Source organism: Ranitomeya imitator, chromosome 4, assembly GCF_032444005.1.
Source record: "Ranitomeya imitator isolate aRanImi1 chromosome 4, aRanImi1.pri, whole genome shotgun sequence".
NCBI classification, from domain to species: Eukaryota; Metazoa; Chordata; class Amphibia; order Anura; family Dendrobatidae; genus Ranitomeya; species Ranitomeya imitator.
This window is the reverse complement of record NC_091285.1, coordinates 115,523,654-115,535,671: the sequence shown is the minus strand read 5'-3', so window position 1 is coordinate 115,535,671 and position 12,018 is coordinate 115,523,654. Positions and strand designations below refer to the sequence as shown.

Below are 12,018 nucleotides of genomic sequence, written 5' to 3'. Positions count from 1 at the left end.
GCATCTCCCCCTCCTGTGCGTGCTGTTCGGCGACCCGGAAGTCACATGGTGCCTTCTACTTCCGGGTTGGCGCTCCTGCATAGGAGCGATACTGTCCAGCAAAATGGACTACTGAACGGCGTGTGAGGCACGCTGCACCCTCGCACGCCTGCCTAGGACCACAGAGGGAGAGGGGCGGCTAATTGCCACACGCTGGTGCAGTCTTATTTTCTATATAAGCTGCGAAGACGTCTCAGGTAAGCCTGCTGTAAGCATGGATTCGTCTTGCCCTGCAGCTGCAGAGCCCAGCGCTCCTCAAGCCCCTGTAAGTGTGGCAGAGATGGGTCCCATTCAAAGGTAGTTTTATGTATACCTTCTTACGCCGCTTCCTCTCTCATTGCAGGGAGTCAAGCCTGGCCCTAGAACTACTACTAAACGCAAATGCGCTACCTGTAGTGTGAAAATGCCCTTAAATTGGGAGTAAAAGCTGTGCCAACCTTGTACGGATAAAATAGTCCGGGCGGAACACCCTTCATTAATTGAAGAAATTCGCTCCCTGGTTAGACAAGAGGTTCAAACCTCTTTGGCCACGCTCGCCCCCCCTCCACCACCACTACCATCCTCACCTGGTCCATCACTTCCCAAAAAGAGGAAAATCCAGGAATATTCCGGGTCAGAGTCTGAAGAGTCTTATACATCATCTTCAGTCAAATGGGAAGATGTGTTACCCCATAAATCTGCGGAAGTCAGGAAATATCTGTTTTCCTCTGAATACATTGAGGAATTGGTGTCTGCAGTGAGGAATACTATGGGCTAAAGGAGGAACCAGTTCCTCAGTCTATGCAAGACGAGTTAATCGGTATACATTCCGAAAAGCAACCAGGTTTCCCCGTACATAGAAGTATCAGACATGATTAACAATGAGTGGGAACTACCTGAGAAACGGCTATCCACTCCTTCGGACTTTAAAAAACGGTTTCCTCTAGATGAGGATTCACTCAAATGGAACATCCCCAAAATAGATGTTCAGGTGGCTAGAGTGGCTAAGAAGACGGCTCTGCCGTTCGAAGATTCTTCCCAATTAAAGGACCCCTTGGATAGGAAGATTGAGAGCCTTCTCAAAAAGTCCTGGGAAACGTCTACATCGGCCCTCAGATTCAATATCGCATCCACCTGCGTGGCCCGCTCTCTCTTCCGTTGGATAGAAGAGCTGGAAAACCACATCTCTCAGGGTACCCCGCGAGAAGAAGTATTGGATTCCTTGCCTATTTTACATAGAGCAACTGGGTTCCTTGCAGACGCCTCACTAGAGTCTATCCGTGTGGCCGCCAGATCCCTAGTCCAAACGAATTCAGCCAGAAGGGCTCTCTGGCTAAAAATGTGGAGTGGAGATGTCACCTCAAAAATAAAACTATGTTCTATCCCCTTTAAGGGTGATTATATGTGTTTGGGCCCTCACTGGATGACATCCTAGAGAAAGCCACGGACCGAAAGAAAACTCTTCCTAAACAAAGACCTCCCAGGAAGCGTTTTTTTCGACCCTCCCAGCCCCAGCCCTCCCAGGGTAAAGGGAAAACCGGGAGGTGGAGTTATGCTAAGGGGAAACCCAAGAATATCCTTATTCCCCAACAAACTCAGCAGGAAAAACAATGACTCCGATCCTGTGGGGGGGGGAGGCTTTCGAACTTTGTTCTCAGTTGGCAAAATATCTCGAACAGCCCTTGGGTAGTAAGTGTAATCCAGCAGGGTCTTCTCATAGAGTTCGATGCGCCTCCTCCCAGGATCTTAAGAGTCACCTCCCCGTCATCTCGGGAGACTCAAAAACTGATGATGGCAGGAATACAGGACTTACTAGACTTGAGAGCTATTTCCGTGATCCCGGTAAACTAGCAGGGGGAAGGTCACTATTCCCGTATCTTCATGGTAAAAAAGCCTTCCGGGCAGGCTTGGATTATAATAAATCTAAAAGCTCTCAACAAATACATAACTTACCGCAAATTCAAAATGGAGTCAGTAAAAACAGCTCCTCATTCCTATATGGCGACAATAGATCTCAAAGATGCCTATTTCCATATTCCAATGCATCCTCGCCACAGGAAATACCTAAGATTTGCGGTCCAAATCAATCAAAAGGTCCTACACTTCCAATACAATGTTCTTCCCTTCGGGATCTCCTCGGCCCCAAGGGTTTTCTCCAGAGTCATCGCAGAAGCTGTAGCTCACATCAGGAACCAAGACGTCGCTATAGTGCCATACTTGGACGACCTTTTAGTAATTGGTCCTTCAGCCGAAATTCTCAATCAGAGGATCTCCAAAACTTTGGATATCTTACAGCTTTTGGGTTGGATACCCAATCTAAGCAAGTACCAACTATTACCATCAAAGGTGATAAAATTTCTCGGAGTCCTTTTGGACTCGGAAAATCAAAAATCTTTCCTACCAGAGGAACACCAGAGGAACCTGATATCCAAGATCCTGGACTTCAAGAAACAACGGTCTCCGACTCTGCGGACTTCAATGTCTCTTCTGGGGTCGATGACGGCCTGTATACAATCAGTCCAGTGGGCTCAAAGACACTCCAGAGTTCTGCAGACACACATCCTAGGAAATTGGAACGGAAATCCAAATTCCTTGAACAGAAGAGTGTACACTCCAGGGAAGGTAAAAGCCTCGTTAACCTGGTGGGCGATCCAAAAAAACCTGCTAAGGAGAGTAGACTGGATACAAGATCCACTGGTGACAGTGACAACAGATGCCAGTCAAAGAGGTTGGGGAGCAGTTGTCTCGCAGATCCCGTTCCAGGGTCTCTGGAATCAGAAAGAAAGCTCCAGGTCCTCCAACTTCAGAGAATTGATGGCAGTGGAGAGGGCCCTTCTGGCCTCCAGCAGTCTTATTTTAGGTCAACATGTCAGAGTTTACTCAGACAATATGACGACTGTGGCACATCTAAAGCACCAGGGGAGCTCGAAGTTCAATCATTTGAAGACAATATCGAACAGAATTTTTTGCTGGGCAGAGAAACATCTCCTCTCTCTATCAGCAATACACCTCAAGGGATCAGTAAATACTCATGCAGATCTCCTGAGTCGTCGCGACTTGCATCCAGGAGAATGGAGCCTGAAGGCAGATGTTTTCAGAATGTTGACGGACAGATGGGGACTTCCCGACAGATCTCCTAGCATCAGGTCAGAAAGCACAGGTCGAGAACTACTTCTCTTTAGACCCCAGGGACAGGTCTCAGGGAGTAGACGCCTTTGCTCATTCATGGAGATTCCGTCTAGCGTACGTGTTTCCTCCAATACCGTTGCTTGCAAAGACCCTCCGGAAGATCCGAGGCGATCAGGTCCAGACTATTCTAGTAGCTCCGGCATGGCCAAAGAGAAGTTGGTATCACCTCATCAGAGAACTCAAGGTGGAATGTCCGGTCTTTCTCCAAACATCAGAGGATCTACTCTGCCAGGGCCCCTTTTATCATCCGGAGCCGCAAAAGTTCAAGCTGGCAGCCTGGCTATTGAAGCCCAGGTACTAAGAGCTAAAGGTCTTTCGGAGTCAGTAATCTCTACTTTACAGAAATCTAGAAAACCTGTCACCAATGCTATATATAGCAAAATATGGAAGAGATTCTCCTCGTGGTGTCATCCTCATAATCCTGACCCTTTCCATCCTAATATCTCACAAATATTAGACTTTCTACAAAAAGGATTGGAGTTGGGGCTGAAGCCAAGTACCTTAAAGGTCCAAGTGTCAGCTTTGAGTTCTGTCTTCGACCAAGAGCTTGAAGGACATCGTTGGATAAAAAGGTTTATGGTCGCAGCATCAAGGCATTGTCCAAGAAAACAAATCTTTGTGCCATCATGGGACTTAAACGTAGTTCTAAAGGGCCTTACGGCTCCTCCATTTGAACCATTATCATCTTGCTCCTCGCAGCTTCTGTCCTGCAAGACTGCCTTTTTAGTTGCAATTTCTACTGCAAGACGAGTGGGGGAAATACAAGCCCTCTCAATTAGAGAACCTTATCTTACTATTAGAGACGATTCCATTGTGTTCCGACCAGATACATGTTTCCTTCCGAAGGTAGTGTCAGAATTTCATCGATCACAGGATGTAGTCCTTCCATGGTTCTGTCACAATCCTTCAAACCCGGAGGAACACAGATTTCATACATTGGATGTTCGACGTATAGTGTTATACTACCTGGAACAAACCAAATCCTTCAGAATTGACAAAAATCTCTTCGTTCATCTATCTGGCCGAAACAAGGGCAAGAAGGTAGCGAAGAGTACCATTGCCAACTGGATAAAGAAGGCCATTACTGAAGCATACCTAGCTCAGAATATTGCAATTCCTACGGGCCCAAAGGCTCATTCCACCAGATCTACTTCCGTCTCTTGGGCTGAAAGGGATGGCGCTTCAACAGAGCAGATTTGCAGGGCTGCAACATGGTCTTCTCTACACACATTTACTAAGCATTATAGATTGGACTTCTGGTCCAATCGGGATCTTGCCTTTGGCCGAAAGGTTCTTCAGGCTGTGGTCCCTCCCTAAATTCAGAATTGGTTGGCATTCCTCCTGTGGCTGTCGTGGAAGGCTGCTAGAGAAAATAGAATTATTCTTAAGGTTAATTCGGTTTCTAGGAGCCTTCCACGACAGCATTAATTCCCTCCTGATGTTCTTGGATATTTAGTCTGAGAACCTAAAGGTAACCGGTGCTATGGGTTCAGTTGTAAGTCACTGGTTAATGGGAAGTGGGAGGGGTTTTTAACCTCTTGTGCTTCCTGTCCCCCATTAGGGTATGGAGACAACCTCCTGTGGCTGTCGTGGAAGTCTCCTAGAAACCGAATTAACGGTAAGAATAATTCAATTTTTCTCACCACAGACAAAAAACGTTACTGTAGACGTTTTTTTCCAGACGCCGGAATCAAAAATGCGGAAAAAAAAAAAAGGAACGCTGGGCCATGTGGCGCAATCCAGCAATAATACAAGTGAATGGGAAAAAAACTGTTCCGGTTTTTATTTTCGCCAGTTCCGTTTTTTCTAAAAATAACCGTAATGTGTTGGAATGAAAAAACCTGATTTGTGAAAGTAGCCTTAGCCAACACCTGCTTATCCTGCTGGATCTTGAAGTCCCTCAGGATTTTAGCCCTTTCATTCTCCACCACTTTTTCTGGAGTCTCCCAACTGGACTTAGGGAGACTTAGTCCATATACTGTGCAGATGTTCCTGTATACAATTCCAGCTACTTGGTGGTGGCGTTTAGTATAAGCTGTTCCTGCTTGCATTTTGCAGCATTCTGCCACTATCTGTTGGACTGTTTCTGAGGTTTCTTTGCATAGTCTGCACCTTGGGTCTTGTCTTGTGTGGTCTATTCCTGCTTCTATGGATCTGGTACTTCGTGCTTGCTCTTGTGCAGCTATGATTTGTGCCTCTGTGCAGTCTCGGAGTCCGGCTTTCTCTAGCCATTGGTAGGTTTTCTCCAGGTCAGCCACTTCCATTATCTGTCGATGGCACATCCCATGCAGCAGCTTGTCTTGCCATGGTGCTTCATATTCCTGTTCTTCCTTCCAGATCTGGTGTTGTTGCTACCTTAGGCTCTCTCTCTTCTTATCTTTTGGTGTCATTTTTATGATATATTCCTGATTACTAATTGTTTCATCCGTGATGGTGGCTTGCATGCTTATACAAGCCTTGAACACCCTCTTTTCTGTTGGTATACAATCTTTGGATGTTAAACTTAGGGTGGAGACCTCCATGCATTGTTAGGAGCTTTCATGTCTTCACATCTGCAGCTTCCATCTCTTTTGTCCAGCACACTATGCCAGCAAGGTATCTGATAACTGGCAGGGCATATGTATTGATGGCGCAAATTGTATTCTTCCCATTGAGCTGGCTCTTCAGGACCTGTCTTACCCTTTGATGGTATTTGAATGTTGCGGCTTTCCTTGCCTACTCATCATACTTACCGAATACCTATGGGATGCCGAGATACAGTTACGTCCATATATATTTGGACAGAGACAACATTTTTCCAATTTTGGTTATAGACATTACCACAATGAATTTTAAACAAAACAATTCAGATGCAGTTGAAGTTCAGAGTTTCAGCTTTCATTTGAGGGTATCCACATTAAAATTGGATGAAGGGTTTAGGAGTTTCAGCTCCTTAATATGTGCCACCCTGTTTTAAAGGGACCAAAAGTAATTGGACAATTGACCCCAAGGCTATTTCATGGACAGGTATGGGCAATCCCTTCGTTATGGCATTCTCAATTAAGCAGATAAAAGGCCTGGAGTTGATTTGAGGTGTGGTGCTTGCATTTGGAAGGTTTTCCTGTGAAGTAAACATGCGGTCAAAGGAGCTCTCCATGCAGGTGAAACAAGCCATGCTTAAGCTGCGAAAACAGAAAAAACCCTTCTGAGAAATTGCTACAATATTAGGAGTGGCAAAATCTACAGTTTGGTACATACTGAAAAAGAAAGCAAGCACTGGTGAACTCATCAATGCAAAAAGACCTGGGCGCCCACGGAAGACAACAGTGGTGGATGATCGCAGAATAATCTCCATGGTGAAGAGAAACCCCTTCACAACAGCCAACCAAGTGAACAACACTCTCCAGGTGGCAGGCATATCGATATCCTAATCTACCATAAAGAAGACAGCATGAAAGTAAATACAGAGGGTTTACTGCACGGTGCAAGCCACTCACAGGCAAGAATACAAAAGAATAAGAAAAAAAAAATCGTACGACTGCCGTTTTGCGCTCCCTTGCGCTTCTACGGGTCCTGTTGGTTTTGTTTTTTCAGTGTATAATAAATGGTAAATATGCAAAGGTTTTTTGTTCTAAAGTTGTTTTCCAATAAATATATTTTATGTTCTATCTAAATGGCTTGATCATTGTATCATAATAATGATTGAAAGCCTGATGTTACCATTTTACTACAGTAGATTTATCACTTAATCTCAAACACGAGCCATGTATGAGGGAGTCGGAGTTGTGGTCATGGGAATTGAGGAGTCGGTGTTGGAGGTTTGGCTTATCGACTCAACAGCCCTGCTACAAGGTTCATGGCAAAATGGGACCTTTTGCGCTCAGACAGTCGCCCCTGAGCATGCTTGTATCTCAGTTCTTAGTTTGTCATATTCTCGAGCATCTTGTAAGGCCAGGTCATAATAAGCCTTCTGGGTCTTGCCAGTTAGATAGGGGGCCAGCACCTCCACCCACTGATCTGGCAGTAGTTTCTCTTGGTCTGCTACCAGCTCAAAAACAGTTAATGCTTCCACATCATCCCCCGGGTCATCTTTTGCATCGCTTGTCCTACCGCCTTCCGGACGTATGTGTCATCATCTTGATGTGGGGGAAGGGCAGTTTCTTGGCTGCGGACATCTCCCACCAGGAGTTCCTTCTGCCTTTGCTGCTGTTGGATCTGCTGCATCAGGAGTTTGCCTCATGCTGTACCTGCTGCTGCTCCCAGTACTGACGTGCTTGGCGCTGCTACTGCTCTCAATGCTACTGCTGTTGCTGCTGCTTGCTTTTGATCAGCTCCTCCATTTTGTCTGACTGTTCTTCCATCCCTCTAGCCACCTTCACCCAGGACATGCGGTTTGTTTACAGTAGTCACACCTACTTCCTGGGGACCATGCACACACTTCTAGCACCAACTGTGGTAGATCGGCTCATTTGCTGGCACATAGAGGTAGACACAGGTACACTGCCCCTTTAAATCTTCTGTTGGTTTATTATACAAGTGGCATAGAAACAGGAAGTGAAAATAAATACAGCCTTTTGGGCAAAACAAGTAAATAAAACAATATGGAGTACAGTCTCTGCATCTCTGGGGATCCACCTACTAAGGATAACAACCATACAATGGTTCAGCTTTTCCTTGGCGAGACATAAAGCACTGGAGATCCTTTCTCCTGCCCTACTGAACACTGACTGCCTCTGGAGGCCGACTGTTTAAGCTCCAGACCACGCCCTGGGGTGGTCATGAGATGGACAACCTCCCACCCGCTCTACGGTTGTCCACAAAAACACAGCCTATCAAAAAACTATTATTTAATCCCTTCCAACACTTAATGTGCTGGAGGAAAACTTCTGGGTTTTTACATCACTGAAACCATTAGCCTCAGTGAAACATATCTCACCTCCAGCACTTTGTCAGTGACTTTGTCACAATATCTATAGGTCTATATATCTATAACATAATGCTGGATGCGTCGTTCTGTCTGAAGCCTTAATAGACTGTGCTAGCGCAGTGTGGCCGGACTCAGGTAATATCAAGCAGTGGCAGGGAAAGTGTCGCGTTTGGAGAGCCCCTGTGTGCCTAAAAATTGGGGCTCCCCCACAAGTGACCCCATTTTGGAAACTAGACGCCCCAAGGAACTTATCTAGATGCATAGTGAGCACTTTGAACCCCCAGGTGCTTCACAAATTGATCCGTAAAAATGAAAAAGTACTTTTTTTTCACAAAAAAATTCTTTTAGCCTCAATTTTTTCATTTGCACATGGGCAACAGGATAAAATGGATCCTAAAGTTTGTTGGGCAATTTCTCCTGAGTACACCGATACCTCACATGTGGGGGTAAACCACTGTTTGGGCACATGGTAAGGCTCGGAAGGGAAGGAGCGCCATTTGACTTTTTGAATGAAAAATTATCTCCATCGTTAGCGGACACCATGTCGCGTTTGGAGAGCCCCTGTGTGCCTAAACATTGGATCTCCCCCACAATTGACCCCATTTTGGAAACTAGACCCCCCAAGGAACTTATCTAGATGCATATTGAGCACTTTAAACCCCCAGGTGCTTCACAGAAGTTTATAACGCAGAGCCATGAAAATAAAAAATAATTTTTCTTTCCTCAAAAATGATTTTTTAGCCTGGAATTTCCTATTTTGCCAAGGGTAATAGGAGAAATTGGACCCCAAATGTTGTTGTCCAGTTTGTCCTGAGTACGCTGATACCCCAATATGTGGGGGTAAACCACTGTTTGGGCGCACAGCAGGGCTCGGAAGGGAAGGCACGCCATTTGGCTTTTTAAATGGAAAATTAGCTCCAATCATTAGCGGACACCATGTCACGTTTGGAGAGCCGCTGTGTGCCTAAACATTGGAGATCCCCCACAAATGACCCCATTTTGGAAACTAGACCCCCAAAGGAACTAATCTAGATGTGTGGCGAGCACTTTAACCCCCAAGTGCTTTACAGAAGTTTATAACGCAGAGCCATGAAAATAAAAATGTTTTTTTTCTTTTGTCAAAAATTATTTTTTAGCCCGCAATTTTTTATTTTCCCAAGGGTAACAGGAGAAATTTGACCCCAAAGTTGTTGTCCAGTTTCTCCTGAGTACGCTGATACCCCATGTGTGAGGGTAAAACCACTGCTTGGGCACACTTCGGGGCTCAGAAGGGAAGTAGTGACTTTTGAAATGCAGACTTTGATGGAATGCTCTGCGGGCATCACATTGCGTTTGCAGAGCCCCTGGTGTGCCTAAACAGTAGAAACCCCCACAAGTTACCCCATTTTGGAAATTAGACCCCCCAAGGAACTTATCTAGATATGTGGTGAGCACTTTGAACCCCCAAGTGCTTCACAGACGTTTACAACGTAGAGCCGTGAAAATAAAAAATCATTTTTCTTTCCCCAAAAATGATGTTTTAGCAAGCATTTTTTTATTTTCACAAGGGTAACAGGAGAAATTGGACCCCAGTAATTGTTGCGCAGTTTGTCCTGAGTATGCTGGTACCCCATATTTGGGGGTAAACCACTGTTTGGGCACACGTCGGGGCTCGGAAGGGAGGGAGCACCATTTGACTTTTTGAATACAAGATTGGCTGGAATCAATGGTGGCGCCATGTTGCGTTTGGAGACCCCTGATGTGCCTAAACAGTGGAAACCCCTCAATTCTAACTCCAACACTAACCCCAACACACCCCTAACCCTAATCCCAACTGTAGCCATAACCCTAATCACAACCCTAACCACAACCCTAATTCCAACCCTAACCCTAAGGCTATGTGCCCACGTTGCGGATTCGTGTGAGATTTTTCAGCACCATTTTTGAAAAATCCGCGGGTAAAAGGCACTGCGTTTTACCTGCGGATTTACCGCGGATTTCCAGTGTTTTTTGTGTGGATTTCACCTGCGGATTCCTATTGAGGAACAGGTGTTAAACGCTGCGGAATCCGCACAAAGAATTGACATGCTGCGGAAAATACAACGCAGCGTTTCCGCGCAGTATTTTCCGCACCATGGGCACAGCGGATTTGGTTTTCCATAGGCTTACGTGGTACTGTAAACCTGATGGAACACTGCTGCGAATCCGCAGCGGCCAATCTGCTGCGGATGCGCAGCCAAATCCGCACCGTGTGCACATAGCCTAATTCTAAAAGGTATGTGCACACGCTGCGGAAAACGCTGCGGATCCGCAGCTGTTTCCCATGAGTTTACAGTTCAATGTAAACCTATGGGAAACAAAAATCGCTGTACACATGCTGCAGAAAAACTGCACGGAAACGCAGCGGTTTACATTCCGCAGCATGTCACTTCTTTCTGTGGATTCCGCAGCGGTTTTACAACTGCTCCAATAGAAAATCGCAGTTGTAGAACTGCAGTGAAATGCGCAGAAAAACCGCGGTAAATCCGCAGCGGTTTAGCACTGCGGATTTATCAAATTCGCTGCAGAAAAATCCGCAGAGGACCAGAATACGTGTGCACATACCGAAACCCTAACCCTAGTTCTAATCCCAACCTTAGTGGAAAAAAAAAAAAAATTTATTATTGTCCCTACCTATGGGGGTGACAAAGAGGGGGGGTCATTTACTATTTTTTTTATTTTGATCACTGTGATAGGTTTTATCACAGTGACCAAAATGTACATGGAACGAATATTTCGGAAGATGGCGGCGCCCATGGAGAAGACGGACGGACCCCAGGAGGATCGGTAAGTATGATGGGGTGGGAAGGAGCACGGGTGGGTGGATCGGAGCATGGGGGGTGGATTGGAGCGCGGGGGGGGGGGGAGGGGGTGGTTGATCGGAGACTGGGAGGGGTGGATCGGAGCACGGGGGGGGGGAATTGGAGCACAGGGGGAGCGGAGCACAGGACGAAGGGGAGTGGAGCGGTGCATAGGACTGATCGGAGGACTGGGGGGGCGATCGGTGGGGTGGGGGGGTTACAGATCAGGGTTTCCAGCCATGGCCGATGATATTGCAGCATTGGCCATGGCTGGATTGTAATATTTCACCACTTTTCAAAGGTGAAATATTACAAACAGCCAATCAGAGCGATCGCAGCCACGGGGAGGTGAAGCCACCCCCCCTGGGCTGTACTACCACTCCCCCTGTCCCTGCAGATCGGGTGAAATTGGAGTTAACCCTTTCACCCGATCTGCAGGGACGCGATCATTTTGTGACACAGCATGTGCGTCACAGGTCGGATTGGCACCGACTTTCATGACGCATACGCTGTGTCACAGGTCGGGAAGGGGTTAACTATTCTGAGCGTTTTTAATTTGCTTAGAGATAGTATATAAATTTTACTTGTACCATCAGGCTCATATTTCATCCTCAGTTCATCCAGGCCGATACGAAGGTTCATGTTTTCACTCTGGGAGAGTTTAAGATGTCTATCAGTGTTAAAAAGCTTCCGTTCCAACTCCAAGACTCGATGGCTTTCTGCTAAAGCTTTCATTCTTTGTAGCGATAATTCATCTTTTAGCTTCTCCATCTCCTTACTTAAAAAAGAAGAGATAAAATAAAAAAAAAGTCAACAATTAAACCAGCAGACTTCCCAAAACATTAACTTCTTCATGACCGCTTACAGTAAATATAAGTAGGGAGTTTACTGGACTTTATGCAGAGCCAACATAAATTAAAGGTACCTTCACACAACGATTTCGTTAACGATATAGTTGCTTTTTGTGACGTTGCAACGATATCGTTAACAAAATCGTTATGTGTGACAGCGACCAACGATCAGGCCCCTGCTGGGAGATCGTTGGTCGCTGGGGAATGATCAGGACTTTATTTTGGTCGCTGATCT

At 45.9% G+C, this 12,018-nt stretch overlaps 1 protein-coding gene across 7 annotated transcripts in view; it reads right to left on the bottom strand.

Annotated features, from left to right (window-relative positions):
* SPDL1 (spindle apparatus coiled-coil protein 1) overlaps window positions 1-12,018 on the bottom strand; it is a 582,388-nt gene that overhangs the window by 132,806 nt on the left and 437,564 nt on the right. For 4 of the 7 annotated variants that reach the window (XM_069763907.1, XM_069763911.1, XM_069763912.1 and 1 more), the window contains one exon: window positions 11,523-11,710. In XM_069763907.1, coding sequence (XP_069620008.1) covers window positions 11,523-11,710 — 188 coding nt within the window. Of the gene's footprint in view, window positions 1-11,516; window positions 11,711-12,018 lie in introns of all 7 variants that reach the window. The other 3 variants (XM_069763905.1, XM_069763910.1, XM_069763906.1) reach the window with 1 other exon arrangement.